This window comes from Artemia franciscana, chromosome 17 (assembly GCF_032884065.1).
Source record: "Artemia franciscana chromosome 17, ASM3288406v1, whole genome shotgun sequence".
In the NCBI taxonomy this organism is placed as follows: domain Eukaryota; kingdom Metazoa; phylum Arthropoda; class Branchiopoda; order Anostraca; family Artemiidae; genus Artemia; species Artemia franciscana.
The window spans coordinates 20597802-20614527 of record NC_088879.1 but is presented as its reverse complement, the minus strand read 5'-3'; the positions used below and the strand labels follow the sequence as shown (position 1 = coordinate 20614527).

Below are 16726 nucleotides of genomic sequence, written 5' to 3'. Positions count from 1 at the left end.
ACGCCGTCCCACTTAGTAACAGGTTTTCGCCATTAGAAGAAACTGATCTTGCAGAATTGTTGGAACACGAGGAAACGTTTACCCGCAGGTCTATCAATTTATCCCCAACTTCTAAAATTAAACCTCTTCCCCTCCCACTACGAAACCGGTTTAGTAGTCTCTCGCTCCCGGGTGGTGAAACTGAGCCTTACGACAAACCTTCCTACAACACCCCGAATGATATTATTTCACTTTTAGGTGATGTTCTCCCCACTACCAGCACTAACTTTAATACTTACACCCCGCCAAAGTTGCTCCAGAATAAAACTTTTTTTTTTATCTGTTGTTAAAGAGTTTGATAGAAAAAAGTTATCATTTCCCGTTTTCCTTTTTACGAACGCCGAAAGTTTGATTTTGAAAAGTTAGTTGAGTTAGAAGCAACAGCAAAATTGAACCATATTGACATAATAGCAATTACTGAAGTCCATGCACAAAATCCAGATCTCCTTAAATGACTGGTTTTCAGGATTTTACAAAGCTACCCCCGATTGACCATCCACTGCGGAAAAAGGGAGAAAGAGTAATGATTTTCGCAAAGGATTGCCTATCTCCTACCCTTGCCCATGTGCCAGGATTAGGTCATTCGCTCATGTTATTATTCACCCGGACAGAGTGCTTGTTCGCGCCGTAATTTTCATGATGCTCTGCGAGCCATTCTCGACTTTGCGACGACAAAGTATCTAAATGCCGGCATTCTTATAGCAGGAAGCGCAAACATTTTTACAAGGGAGGTAATGGTGCTCGTCCGGAGTTAGTTCCCATGCAAATTGGCGCATGAAGAGCGACCTCCATGTGCCTCTGGATATCTGGCTAGCCATCGGAAAACCGATTGTACTTGGAGAGAGTTGGGTTGACAGCCAGCTTCCAAAAACTCCTATTGCTACGAATGGAATCAGAAATTCAGCCTCAGATATATCATCTCAAGCCCCTTCTTGACCCCAGACCACCCAAGAACGATTATCTCTGAATATCGTTTACGAAGGTGGCATCAATGTGACCACCTAGAATGTTGTGATACTGAATTAACCCGGTTCAAAGCTTCTATTAGCCAAAAGTTAAAAAAAAAATGATAAAATCGCTGAAACACATCTACCTGGTGACGATGAGGAGTACATTGGTGAAGGGCACACACTGCTCTGGTCTGGTGGTCACCACAAACGAGGAGGCGTGGGCCTAGTGCTGAAGCGTGCCGTACGCAAGGCCCTCTTGTCATTCACACCAGTAGCACCCAGCCTCATGAGACCAAAGCTCGATGGTAAACACGGAAAAATAACCATCATCACCTGTTACGCTCCCACAAACATAGCCAAGGAAGACGAAACGGATGACTTTTATACCCTTTTAAGTTCTGAGCTCTCGTCAGTACCTCCCCATGACTACCTCGTCCTTCTATGAGATGTGAATGCTAGCATTTCAAATGACTCTGGCATGTGATATTTCGCAGTTGGACCCGTAGCAGTACACAGCCTAAAGGACAATAGAGAGAGAATGCTGAACTACTGTCTCACCCACAATCTTACCATTGCAAACATATGGTTTCAGAGACCCAACATTACCAAGTACACCTGGTATAGCAATAATGAATCAACGAAAAAGAGGTTCAACTACATCATCATACGCCAGCGATGGCTGTCGTCTGTACAAAATTGTCACACCTACCGAGGTGCCAAGCTTCGGAACACCGACCATCTTCTTGTTGCAGCTAAAATCAGGCTTCGGCTAAAAGCTATAAAAACCCCTTAAAAATGGCAATCCATCAATGACCCTCTGGCTACAAGTGCTGTTTAATACTGTGTGGAGCTGTGAAATGATACCATCAGACTGGAAGACAGGGTTACTTGCGCCAGTCTACAAGAAGAAAGGAAGTAAAGCAGAATATAATAACTATCGTGGAACAAATCTGCTCTCGGTACCTGACAAACTCTTCTTCGTGCTGCTCCTCAAACGGGAAAAAAGTACCTCCATCCCCTTCGTTGACACCAGCAAGCTGGGTTTATGTTAGGTAGGTCCTTTACTGAGAAAGTCCGTACGATTAGAAAGCTGATAGAGAAAACTCTAAAATATAAAAGGGAGGCATACATTGCCCTGCTTTCGACACTGTCGACAGACAGTCACTGTGGCTGATCCTTTGGTGTACAAAAGAAAATTGTCAATCTGTTCAAAGAACTATACAATAAGAGGAAAAGAGTTTTTGTAAATGGCCAGCTCTAATCACATTTTCAAACTAGACATGGTGTTCAGCAAGGCTGCGCTGCTGCTCCCGATCACTTCCACTGTGTCATGGACCATATTCATAACAAAACACTGCTGGCGCATCCATTTGGCATCGATTTTGATGGAAGAATTCAGTCAGATGTTGACTTCGCTGACGATGTTGCATTGGTATACGAAAATCTCAATGCCCTGGAGACGCTAACATCTGCTGCGTCAATCTCACTGAGACATCAAAAGTGCCCTGGAGCCGCTAGCATCTGCTGCAGAAAATCTTGGTTTAAACGTAAACTGGACTAAGACCAAAATATTGCCAGTGGATAAGACACCCTGTCAATTATAGAAGTATGTGGCCAAGATATTGAGGTAGTCAAGCAGTTCACCTACCTTGCTTCAATTGTCTGGTCAAGCAGAAATCTAGGTGCAGAGATATCAGCAAGGGTGGCAAAGGCGAACGCCATTTTCGGCCGACTGCTGAGACCAATATTCTACAAACTTCAGATCATCCGTCTCACGCAAGCTCGTATCTAGTCTGCCTCGGTAGCGAGTGTTGTGTTGTACTCGTCAGAAACTTGGGCTTCGACTCAATCGCCGATGATGAAAGTAGATATTTTCCAGACAAAAAAAAACTCCGCAAAACCATACCCGTTAGGTGGCTGATTAGTGTGGAACACAGATATCCTCCGTTCCTTTAAATTACCAACCTTGTCCGAACAGCTTAATTCCCGCTCGCTTCGTTGGTAGGGTCATTTACTTCACCTACCCACTGCCCGACCTATATTCGACTTCGATCTAGCTACAAACGGCTGGAAAAATTATTTCATTCATTAATGAAAAAAAAAGGATTAATACATTTGAAACTAAAACTTTTTCACCTTGGAAAGAAATACGATGCCTTAACCCTCTGTAAATAAAGAAAGAAATACGTCGTGCTGCTTCTCGTTATGGTAAGAATAAATTAAATTGCTTAAAATAGAGCGAACGTCTGCAATGATTCGAAAAAGTGAGAGAAATAGGAGGTCACTCGTGCGATAACCATGATTTCCTTCCCGGATGAACCGCCTGAGCAGAAAGCCAATGAGCTAAATTAACACCTAGCAAGCATTGTGCAAACGTCCCCCCACCCCCTCTCGGAAAACCATCTAATCCCTGAAACTCCAAAAAATACATCCCGGAAATTTCAGCGAAGCAAATAATAGAAAAAATACAGAGACTGAAACAAAACTAGTATTTATCCCATCAATATTCTAATTGATTTAATAAAAGCATTCCCTGATAAACTATGAACACCACTTGTCAATATTTTTAATAGTACTAGTAATTCCGGATGTTGTCCGTCATGCTCAATCCAAAAGAAAGAAGATCTGAATGATTTTACTGGAGTACGACAAATTATTTTGAGCCCAGTTTTCTCAAAATGTGGGAGTATTTCTTAGCTAATTGGTAAAAGACAGAGATTATTTAACTTATTGACTTACAACAGTTTGGAAACCTAAAGGATGACATCTATTTCACACTACCTTGTTAGTCTTCTTGACACCATTCTTAAAAATCTTGAAAACCCTGATACTTGATTGAATCTGAAATTAATTTATCTCCAGAAAGCATTCGACCTAATTGACCAAATATCCTTGTAAACAAACTGCTGACGGAGTTTCAAGTGAATCTGTTTCTTGTTAAAATTGTCAACTGCTTTCTTAACAGCTTAAATATAAAAATGTTTATTCCGATCCCTTCCTATCTTTTATGGGGTCCCCCAGGAACCCTTATGGGTCCAATTTTATTCCTTATAATGGTTAATAGCCTCATGAATGACCACACAGATCAATGGAAGTCTGTGAACGATCTGTCTGCACTTTAGGTTGGTCGACAAAATACTGAAAGTTCAATTATAACATTACTTTATGATGTCACACAGGAAGCTTCTTTGTCGAAGATGAAAGTTAACGCTAATAAATCGTCACTATTGACAGTTAATTTTCTAAAATCATCCCCTTCTTTCACAAGCCCCATTCCTCCCAAAATGTCTGTCACATGCATTAAACTACTTGGAGTGGCAATTACTGCTGACTTGAAGCGGGATGCCTATGTTCAAAACATCCTCAAACTAGCTTCCCCTTCCGTTTCCCTTCTATAAAATTTGGTGAGATTTTTTTGTCCCCCCCCTCTAAGGATCTTCCCCAATTTTATTGATCTTTTATTCGGCCAATACTGGAGTTTGCTTACCCAGTGTGGTATTTTTGTCTTTCTTCAGAGCAGATCTATATGGTTGAAAATGTCCAAAAACGAGCACTTAGAATCATAAATGGTGAAGGGAAGGTTCCATTTCATTATCTACTAGGTAAGTTCAAGCTCACCATTTTGGCCGAGAGAAGGAACCTCCTGTGCCTTCGTTCCGGTACCAAGACCCTGTCTGTTCCACGAGTATGTTCTGTCATCCTCAAACCCTACCTTCCTGCCCGCAACATATAATACCGTATACAACTCCAAAAAGTCCCCAAACTGACTCCCATCCCCGCTAAACATGAAAAACATCCCAAAAGTCTTGTTCAGTTGTGTGATTGCCAGGAAAACTAGTCATTAATTTTATTGTTATCAATTTATTTTGAATCATCTTTTTTTACAGTACTTTGTTTGGAAATCAAATTCTATTCTCTTCTATTCTATTCACAAGCAACAAAAAAGGTGCGGTTCTTATTATTTGTCGTATTATAGTGCTATTTTCCTTGTGAATTACAGCTCCTAAACTCCACAAAACAGGCCTCTCAAAATAAGAGATACTTTTATCCTTCAGGTTCCAAATGAGACAAACAGCATCGCTAAATGCCATTACACAGATACATTGATTTTCCGCATTCAATATTCGGAAACAAATAAATTAGCACTTCGAAGCTGTTTTAGGTACAAAGTAACAATTATAAAAACATTTTCTGAAAAAAATGTTATCAAGAATAGAGCAAATAGCTATAAAAAAAAAGAAAAAAAAAAGGTACGAACACAGATAAAACGAACACTGTAAAAACAAAAATTTAAAAGAGCATAAATGATTATTCATACTAGATTTTAACAAACAGCACTATTTTAAAGGTCGGTACCGGCGAGTTTTAGATTTTAAAGTAAAATCTTTTTAATCTAAAAAAGTATTATCTTTGTAACTTTGAGTAAATTTTTTTCTAAAGTTTTTTTTTTAGTGAAGTAAAGTTGTTAAGTGAGTAAAGCAATTTTTTTTTCTTTAAATCTTTCTAAAATTATGACGAACCAAATTTATTATTGGAATGGAGAATAGAATTGAAGCCCTTTTTTCAGCCTGTAATCCAAAGAAAATATTTTTCAGGCTTCTGGATTATCTGAATTCCACTAAAAATATTATTATCATGCACGGTTGTTTTTTCCCCAAAACTTCCTATGGTCTTCACAACCAAGCTCCCCATGCAGCTTGAATGTAGTCGAGAATACCTGAATCTAGTACATGATCTGAGGATAATAATTTCTTAGGCCAGCGAAATTGTTGAATAATTAGAATGACTATAATTACATATTTACCAGCTAAATATATAACTTGAAGAACTAATTGAGCCTACCCCCCCAAATAAGCTGGGAGATGGTGACAAATTTTCAACCCAAGCATTCCACCTTTACGAAAATCCCTCTCTTCTTATTCACTTTGACCGAGTTAAAAGATTAGCAGTTACCCAAACAATATAGGAAAAACAATTTAAAAAAGCCACTGAAACAATAAATTCCTTTGAATCTTAAGAGATGGGGGTAAGACAAAAGGGAATTTGGGAACCAGTATTGAATACACTAAAAACATCTACATTCCCTCCTATTCCTCCAGAAGAAACAAGTCGTTCCAGAAATAGCAACAGCCATCCTACCTTTAAATCGGCTTAGACAAAAAACCATAACCTTGATCCTTGATCCAAAATATTCCGCGTCATTCATGTTTGAGACAGCATCGTTGGCATTGGTTTCATCTTCATATTCAACAAAGGCAAAACGAAGAATCTGGGAAACCCAAACGTTCTTCAAAGCCCCATATTTGCTAAATTCATCTTCCAGATCTTCACGGCGGACACTGTCTGACAGATTTCTAACGCATAGTGTTGACATCATTATCTACAAGGAAACTACTCAGTTATATTTAGGTCATTCAAAACCTCAAGAATCATTTCACGGGTCCCAGCGTTGGCTGCTTGTCTTTATGACAAAGACATAACGAGGAACTTTGATGAGATTTTTGTAAAAATTGATGTCTAGTCTGAATTGTGTCAATGATTCTAAAAACTAACAACAGTTACTTAAGAATCAAAAAAACATCTCTTACAGATTATTAGGCAAAGCCTTGTCAATTCAATATATATATATATATACGGCATAAATAATATGGTCCCTGGCCGGCACATGTTTCAATCAAGATAGATAGCACAAAAGGGAACTTCTAAAGCTGTCAAATTATTCAGATGATATTTGCTATGGGCTTATTTTTGGTGTCTTGGAAGTAGGTATCTAAAATACTTAGAGATGTTCTTCTTGAAACTTGACAAGAAAACTGCCTTGTTTAACCAAAGAAATAAATAAAATATAACCTGAATATCTATCTTCTCTGGAAGACAGGAGTAAAATGATTTTTTTCTAATTTCTTGGAAAATTTCAAAAAATCCTACTTTTTGCTGACTTTGCTTTTCTGTTCTTCATTCAGATCTTATCAAAACTGTACAAGTTGCTACAAACCGCCTGATTAATTTTGAACAGTTGAAGCTACAAAACGAAAAAATAATTGTGAATGACAAGATCAAGTGATCCTTTAAATACCATATATCCTCCTAAATGATTACAAAAAGGCAATTTGAAGGAGTGTAGATTAAAAAAGCATTTTGGAAAAACAAGACTTTCAAATTTTACTGGAATTCATGTATCCTTTTCTTCACATAAAAATTCACTGCAATAATGGTCAAGCTACATATTCAATGAAAGAAATGATATGCTTACCTTTTTTATTGATGAATTAGCATATGGATTTGAGACTCATTTTTTTTTTTTTTGGTAACTTTTTGGAAGAAGAGTTGATATATGTTCTAATTAAACTTCTGACATACCATTTACATATTAGACAAGAATCACCAGTGCTTGTGTATTATTCGGAACACATTAAATAAGTGAAGTTAAGTTCTTTTGTGAAACAAAATACAATACAGATACATTTTAATGGAATATTTTCAATATAGAGGTGGTTAGGAATTTGATATAATGCACCCCACCAATCGTTTACAAGAATATTTCTTTGTGCGATCCCGACAAATTTTTCGGAGGGGGGATTTCAAAAGCGATAAACCCCCTCACTACAGGTACCACCCTAATAGTCAGCATTGATGGTTACGATGAACATCTCAGAATTAATACTAAAACAAAACAATTCTTAAGGAGGAGCTCCCACATTTCAAAATGATGTTTGAAACGATTTCAATTCTGTTGAGTTTGTCACGAAAAGTACGGTTTGATTTAGCTGGATTCCACCAATGAAGTTCCACATCAGAAGAATACAGTCTATGATAATAGCACACTGTACTGGGAACACAATACATCATTGGCAAACACCAGAGTTAATATTCAACTATTCACTCAAATTCTCAGTATTAGTCAGAACAGCAAATAGACAACATGTGTGCGGAGTTTGTCAATGAAACATTTCAGATGCATTAGAGCCTGTCTGTTCAAATACTCTGTCAAACTGGCAAACTTTTTCGGTATAAATGGATATAAAAAGTATAAACTATTTTATTCCTTGGCTTAAAAGCATAAGCTACTTTATTCCTGGATTAAAAAAGTAAGCTATTTAAAGAATAGCCTGTTAAGTATTTCTAGTTAAATATTTTTAGCTTTAGTTAAAATACTTCCCATTAAGCACTAGTCAAACTTCAAATTTCATCCGCAGCACCCAGCCATCCGAGGCCAACACAGCTACACACGCCTCACCTCCATCCCAATCTATTTATAACCTCCCTCTTTACACCCTCCCAGGAAGTCCCCATTTCCTTCAAATCTTTCTTTATGACATTCTCCCACCCCAACCGCGGACAACCTGTTTTCCGTTTAGCCCTAGACTGTTTGCCAAAAAGAGCAATCTTTGGCATTCCATCATCCTTCATCTGCAGAACATGCCCTAGCCATCTCAACCTTTCTGTCATTATAGCCTTAGAAAGCGGGATTGAACCACACTTTTCACACATCCTACTGTTTAAAACACGGTCAGTCAGCCGAATACCCAGAACAATTCGTTGGCAATTTCTCCGGAAAGCATCTAGCAAATCTTCATCTGCTTTTTGGAGCGTCCTTGCTTCAAAGCCATAATTGACAACTGTCATCACTGAAGCTTCCAATATTCTAATCTTGGTCTTTTCTCGAACTTCTACAAGAAAATTAGCATCTTCTAAACTTTTTGGTGTTTATTTTTTACCATTTTTGCCAATGGGAAGATAAAGGTGCATCTCTCACCTCTAGAGACTTCTTGAAAGAAATATCCAAGGAAGGGATTATTCCCAGATATTTTTATTTTCATATTTGTAAATGGGAGGGCAAATTATTTTTCTACGAGGAGATCTCCTTCCCTCCTCTGAAAAATGGCCCATTCTGATATACATCCCCTGGGGGATGAAATTGTGCGAACCTATGTGAATATTTCTTATTTGCCTTGTTTGCTTGACCTGACAGGCCAAGATTTGTTTTCCTATAGGATAATCAAAAACAGGGCACTTGTGCAAACGATGAAAACAAACTATATAATATAATAATTTTATGCGAAGAAAATTTTCATCACTGGAATTTCTTTAAAGGTACCAGTTTTCACTGAATGACTAGATAAACTAAAAAACAAGAGAGAGGAAAAGTAAGAATGGCAAGGTCAACGAAAATAGTAGATGTTCACTTTTTCTGAGCAAAAACAATAAAAGGGCAAAAAAAACACCAGCGTGGAGATCAAAATGAAACAAAAGCCCAAATTGGAAGAATTAAAACGATAACAACACGTAAGAAAATAAAAATTAGGCTAAGGCTAAAATAAAAATAAATGAATTAAAAACAACGACCCCAAATCAAAAAAGGCCAGCCAATCACCCAAAATCTAATGACAAACAATGTTCTCATTTAGAAGCTAGACAAGCGAGTCACTTGTCTTTTTGAACTATGTTCTCATTGTTGAAGAAGGGAAGATGCAGTCTTCTCGAAGCATCCATTTTGTTGCATCCAGTATTTTCTTTAGCTTTATAAAACCTCATTCTTGCTTTTCTTGTCTCTTATTTTTTTCTTCTAAAGGCAGGTCAAAGTGCCAATGTGGGTGCTAAACGTACTGTGAAGCAAACTTTGTACTATGGAACTTCCAAGAATTATTTTCTCAAGGTTCGCTTTAAGTAAGTTAATAAATTTACTGTATATAGTTGGTGAATTTTCGTTAAACCCAGCCAATCATAACCCTGAAAACAAGCATGTATTGTTAAACAACTGGGGAGCGAAACGAGTACTTCTTTAGAGTAGTTTTTCAGTTGCTCAACAATAGTATACGTTTTTTCTTTTATATGCCTGAAGCCTAGAGGTAAGCGAGTATATCTCATTCTAGAGATTACATACCGTCAGTAGGATTTGTGAAAAGGTGACGGATTCTCTACATATTTTGGTAAATATACACTGTATTGTCTCATGACTGATGCGGTCGAGTCGTAATTTACCGGGACGTTTTTTGGAGGGAGAGAGCAGACTTAGAGTTAAGTGCTAGAAGAAAGAGGAAAACTTTTTTCTCTGCTCCTAATAATGGAGTACAAAATTCGCTTTTTTTCTCTTTTACGCCTGTCATCCTACATGATTTTTGATTGGTTTTACATAATTTCCAAGTAAGGTGAGGTTGAAGTGCATTGAATCCGGGATGCCTCAAGTCAAAAATGAGATTTCAGGCAAGTAAATAGCTAATACTTCCCATGTGTAAAAAAAACAAGATTGCCTAGCCCAAATTCCATTGGTCTTCTATATTTTGCCATGTTTTTTCCAAAAATAATCTTTATGAAGTTGACCAAACCAGCTATGAGGATGAAGAAATTCCTATTTCCACCCTTTGGGCTGCACTGAGGAGGAGTTGGCTCAGGGGTCTGATCTTGGGTGCTTTCGACAAAGTGACTGCAATAGAGGTTCACTCTCAGGTTCACAAAATTGATATAATTTAAAATAATTTAAATTAATAAATAATTTTTTAATAAATAATTTATTTAAATTTTTTTATTAATTTAATAATTTATTAATAAATAATTAATTAATAAATAAATTATAATTTAAAGTAATTTAATAATTTTAATTGGGAAAACAATATTTAAGGGCTTTTCTTGGACATAGAAACCAATGTGGTTCAGAGATTTCCTACAAACATTTTTATTCTATTATACCCTCACTTTGGCTTAGTAGAAAACAAATCATAGACTATATGTACCAATGATTTGTTTCCGGTGTATTTGATGGTAAGATCAATTTGGTTCCACTGGTAAGACATGTAGGGGCCTTGTTTATTTTAAGATCCTTACAGATTAACAACTTCAGCATCTAATCGACGCAAGGAAAGAAAACCGTAGAGTTGCTCTCGCAACACTTTGCTCGGTGAAGCCGAATAAACGTTGCCGCAATACCTCACGTTGCCCATGCAATGTTGATCTAGTTTGTAATGAGAAGAAGCAGATTTATATATATATATATATATATATATATATATATATATATATATATATATATATATATATATATATATATATATATATATACATATATATATATATATATATATATATATATATATATATATATATATATATATATATATATATATATATATATATATATATATATATATATGTTTACGGCACCCAGTTTGCTTCGGAATTCCGTTAGCTTAAAACAGATAATAAAAATGACGACAACAACAACAAATTTGTATCCCTGATTTCATTTGCAAAAATAGGCATACTTTCTATAACCCAGTAGTCCTTTTGACTTTGGGGGGGGGGGAAGCTATTATTTTTTTATGAATGAAATCTCTTTCTAGGTTTGGTCATAATTCTTCTGTAATTGAATTCACTTATCGACATATTTTTGATGATGAACTTTCCGATTTTAAATCTCAGATCACATATGAAAATTGGCTAGCTCTCATGGAAATCAATACATTAATGATAGAATTTATAATTTTAAAAGAAGATTCAAACGAATACACAGGCTTCTTCCATGAGATTGAAAAAAAATGTTCTAATAACAAACCGTACATTACCAGTCAAAGGCAACACTGTAGCGTTACCAATAATAAAGAGCCATAAAGCTTCAATGTAATCTTATTATTTTTCTCCCCAGAGTCACTTCATATTGAAGGGGCAGTTGTATAAATTTCGGAGTACAACTCATTTGATTTGAAATTGAAAGGGCTTTCTTTAAGAGTCAAAAGTGATTAGAGGGCAATTGGCACTCTCCCAAGCTCTTTTCCCCTAGGACATTCAACCAAAACTTTGAGAGACCCATTTTGTTCAAAATAGTCCAAAGGTCTAATAACTACCTCTGGAGTAGACAAAATCCCTCACAAACCCCGGGGCAAGGGCTGTAAGTTATGCAAGTTGTTCATTGATAACATATAAGGTTTTTAATTGAGAAAAAAGGGCAGTTTGATCCTGTGTCTCCACAAAGGGTCAGGGTATAAAGATAAACCTAAGAAATGTTGAGAGGCATTTTGAACACAATCAAAACCTACTAAGTGGATACTTGTTGTCAAAAGGACGTATCAGCAATATATAAGGGATGACTGAGGGTATTAAGTTGAAATTTCTGGGTATCTTGAGGCGATGTTCAAGAGTTATTGGAGAGCAACCAGTCCCCTTGCTCCTTTTAAATGCATCTCCCCATTAACACTGATCAAAATATTGAAAAAGTCATTTCGTTCAAAATAGTCAAAAGGTCTAATAGCTATGTCACCAAGGATTCTGTAGCCCCCATAGCCCTAAGGCAAGGATTAAAAATTATAAGTTATGCCCACTGTTTACATACAGGATTTATCATTAAGAAGAAGAAGAATCTTTAATTCTGGGTGTGTCCGAATAGGCTAAGGGTATTAATGCGTGAGATTTCAGGGAGTGTTTAAGGGTATGTCAAACTAAATCCAATTATGCTATCTCCATTAAATTTATCGAAAAAGAATGCCGGCAATATCTTAAGAGCACCTGAGAGCATCAAGTTGAAACTTTCAGGGTATATTGAGGGGGGTGTTGAAAAGCAGTCGAAGGATAATCTATCCCTCTCCTGTGCTGTTTATGGCAGCCCTCTTCAGATATCCGATGGAAACTTTGAACTATTACCTTAAATAGTATAAACCTCTAAAAATACTTTTATGTTAGAGTCAAAGTAGAAAAAAAGTCATGAAACGAATACATTTGTCTTTATAGGTGAAGAAAATACATGTGCAAGGACACTTTGCCCCGTTAGAACTATGTGGAAACTACAAAGATTCATGTGCTTTGCACCCCCATGCTACCCGATCGCCCAGTGTCTGCCTTGAAGACTATACCTTGTTTCCTGACATTACAAAGCCTTTTGATTCATTGGACATATAGGTTTTGAACTTTTCTTGTAGCTTTATTGGAATAAATTCAATAGAAGTTGACAGAGGGTATTAAACTTTGCGAAAAAAAGACTTTTTTCACAGCATTGATGTCATTATTTTCTGGACAAAAAAGGAGTTGACCAGAGTTTTGAATAGGTTTTGAAAAGAAAGAGTTAGACTTCTTTTACTTCATGACCTGCAGTTGTGCATGTCTTTAAAAAGAAAAAAATTATTGAAAAAAAAACTAAGACTAGTCGAAATAAATGTTCAAACTATCTAATTTCTCTGAAAAAAAAATCGAAGTTTGCCACAAATAAGTAATATGTTTTATTTTTTTGCTTATGCAAAGTTCATTTATTTATTTTGCAATTTATATTTTTGCAATTTTCGTTTATGACATTATTTGCAGCTGTGTATACCTTTAACAAAAACGAAAAAGCTGCTTTATGAACAAATTCTGACTATGGTTGAAAATGCATTTTTCAAATCAAAAAATTTCTTTTTTAAAAGTCGGAGTTTTATAGGTAATTTTGAATTTTACATTTTTTTTTTTTAATTATTTTCTTATTATTTAATGACCTGCAGCACTGTACATCTCTAAAAACGAATAAAGTTTTAAAAAATAAATAAGAATATATTTGAAGTAGCCTACACATTCAAGCTATATAATTTAATTTTTAAAAATCAAAGTTTTCCTCAAAAAAGTAATTCTCATTACCTGCAACTGTGTAGATCTTTAAAAAGGGAAATAGTATATTATGAAAAAAAGAGATTTGAAAATGCATGAAAATATATATTTCAAAACAACAAAATTCCTTTGAAAAAAAAAACATTCTCACATATGTAAATCAGGGTTTTTAATTTGCTTCGTGCAGTAGTTCCTTTTATTTCATGACATACAGCTGTGACTATCTTAAAAGAAGGAAAAAAATGTTTCTATATAATAGAATCTCAATAGATATGGAACGCATATTTCAAAACACAAAAATCTTTGACAAACAAGAGCTAAGAGCTCATATGGCATTTGTGACGAGGTCAAAAGAGCCAAGAGCTCATATGGTATGAGCTCTAGCAAAATTCTAAGAATCAATAGATTGCTTTAAAAGGAAAATCAGAGGCTTAATGCCAATCGGAATTTAAAATAAGAGCTCCGAGTCACGAGGTCCTTCTAAATATAAAAATTCATTAAGATCTGATCACCCACTCGTAAGTTAAAAATACCTCAATTTTTCTAATTTTTCCTCTCCCTTCAGCCCCCCAGATGGTCGAATCGGGGAAAACGACTTTATCAAGTCAATTTGTGCAGCTCCCTGACACGCCTACCAATGTCAACCACGTATCTATGACATTTATAAGCGTTTTCCAAGATGTCCGGTTTCCTCCTCCAACTCCAATGTCAACATATCTGGTCGGGATTTGAAATAAGAGCCCTGAGACATGAGTTCCTTCTAAATATCAAATTTTATTAAGATCCGGTCACCCATTCTTAAGCTAAAATTAAATAAAAAAAAAAAAACTATTTTTTTTAACTGAAAGTAAGGAGCGACATTGAAACTTAAACGAACAGAAATTACTCCGTATATAAAATGGGTTGTCCACTCCTCAACGCCTCGCTCTTTACGCTAAAACTTTTAATTGTTTTAAAAAGTAGAATTGTGGCAGTGTCAAACTTTAGCGTAAAGAGCGAGGAATTGCGGAGGGGACAACCCATTTCATATACGGAGTAATTTCTGTTCGTTTTAAGTTTCAATTTCGCTCCTTACTTTCAGGTAAAAAAATAGTTTTTTTTATTTAGTTTCTTAACGTTTTTGAATTAATACATGTTTGATTTTGGCTCTCCACACATAAATTATTAAAATTAAATAAGCATAACAATTCTTTTTTGGGCTAAATGGCTTTCTCTTAGTTTTGGTCAGACAATTTGAGGAATAAGAGGTGGGGAAGGAGGCCTAGTTGCCCTCCAATTTTTCGGTTACTTAAAAAGGTAACTAGAACTTTTAATTTTTAACGAACGTTTTTGTTAGTAAAAAATATACGTAACTTAAGAATTAACTTACGTAACAAACTTTTATATTCTTATATCTTTATTATGTATATGAGGGGGTTTGTCCCCTCGTCCATACCTCGCTCTTTACACTAAATCTTAAGTTTTGTCCCAATTCTATAAGAATGACCCCTGAATCACAAAGGCCGTAGAATAAATAGTTGAAATTAGTAAAAATACTTTAGCATACAGAGCGACGTATTTATCTCCTCCTAAATACGTCGCTCTTTATGCTAAAGTATTCTTAGAACCCCTCATATGCGTAATAATCTCTGTTCGTTTTAAGTTTCAATGCTACTCCTTACTTTCAATTGAAAAAACGTTTTCATGTTTATTTTTTCATTGTTTTTTATAGTAATTTTAGAAAATCCTCCGCCCTAATCATTGAATTTCTCTTCCCCCATGACATATTTTTCCAAGGAAAGATCCGCCCACATAGCCTCCTCCCCTCAACCCCGCCCCCCAACCAAAAAAAAAATCCCCCTGAAAACGTCTGTACCCTTCTCAATAACCATTGCTGTATGTAAACACTGGTCAAAGTTTGTAACTCATAGCCCCTCCCCCAGGGACTGTGGGAGAGTAAATCATCCCCAAAGACATAGTTATTATGGTTTTCGAATAGGTGGAACAAAATGGTTATCTCAAAATTTTGATCCGTTGACTTTGGGGAAAAAATGAGCGTGGGAGGGGGCCTAGGTGCCCTCCAGTTTCTTCAGTCACTTAAAAGGGCACTAGAACTTTTTATTTCCGTTAGAATGAGCCCTCTTGCGACATCCAAGGACCACTTGATCGATACGATGACCCCTGGGGAAAAGAAAAGAAAAAGAAATAAACACGCACCTGTGATCGTCATAATTTTCATTATAGGGTTCTCTGATACGCTGAATGCGGTGGTGCAATTTTTGTTAAGATTCTATGAATTTTAGGGGTGTTTCGCCCTATTTTCCAAAATAAGGCAAATTTTCTCAGGCTTGTAACTTTTGAAGACAAAGACTAAATTTGATGAAACTTATATATTTAAAATCAGCATGAAAATCCGATTCTTTTGATGTATGTTTTAGCATCAAAATTTTGTTTTTTAGAGTTTCGTTTACTATTGAGCCGGGTCGCTCCTTACTACAGTTTGTTACCACAAACTGTTTGAATACCCCAATTTTTCTAATTTTTCAAATTAACAACCCCCAGCTCCCCCAAAGAGAATGAATCAGGTCCAATTATGTTAATTGCGTATCTATAACTTGTGCTTATTTTTACCATCAAGTTTCAACCCGATCTCTCCACTTTAAGCATTTTCCAAGATTTCCAGTTTCCCCCTCCAGCTCCTCCCAATGTCACTGGATCTGGTCGGGATTTAAAATGAGAGTTTTAAAGCACAAGATCCTTCTAAATATCAAACTTCATTAAGATCTGAGCAACCGTTTGTAAGTTACATATACCTCATTTTTTCAAATTTTTCCTAATTACTCCCCCTCCCTAACTCCACTAAAAAGAGCGGATCCAGTCCGGTTATGTCAGTCACTTATTTTGGACTTGTGCTTATTCTTTCCACCAAGTTTCATCCTGATCTCTCCACTTTAAGCGTTTTCCAAGGTTTCTGGTCCACCTGCCCAATGACACTGCATCCGGTCGGGATTGAATATAAGAGATCTAATTTACCAGGTCCTTCTAAATATGAAATTTCATTAAGATCTGATCACTTCTTCTAAAATTAAAAATACCTCATTTTTTATTTTTTTTAATTAACCCTCCCCCCCCCAACTCCCCCAAACAGAGCAATCCATTCCGGTCATGTCAATCACGTATCTAGGACTTGTGCT

At 36.1% G+C, this 16726-nt stretch overlaps 2 protein-coding genes across 6 annotated transcripts in view; one reads left to right on the top strand and one right to left on the bottom strand.

Moving 5' to 3' along the window:
- LOC136037985 (WASH complex subunit 4-like) overlaps positions 1 to 16726 on the top strand; it is a 444769-nt gene that overhangs the window by 415824 nt on the left and 12219 nt on the right. The window lies entirely within an intron of this gene.
- The window catches only part of LOC136037984 (uncharacterized), a gene marked incomplete in the record, with an annotated part of 138830 nt that overhangs the window by 116369 nt on the left and 5735 nt on the right, over positions 1 to 16726 (bottom strand). The window contains 1 exon segment of the mRNA XM_065720887.1: positions 6129 to 6369. Coding sequence (XP_065576959.1) covers positions 6129 to 6369 — 241 coding nt within the window.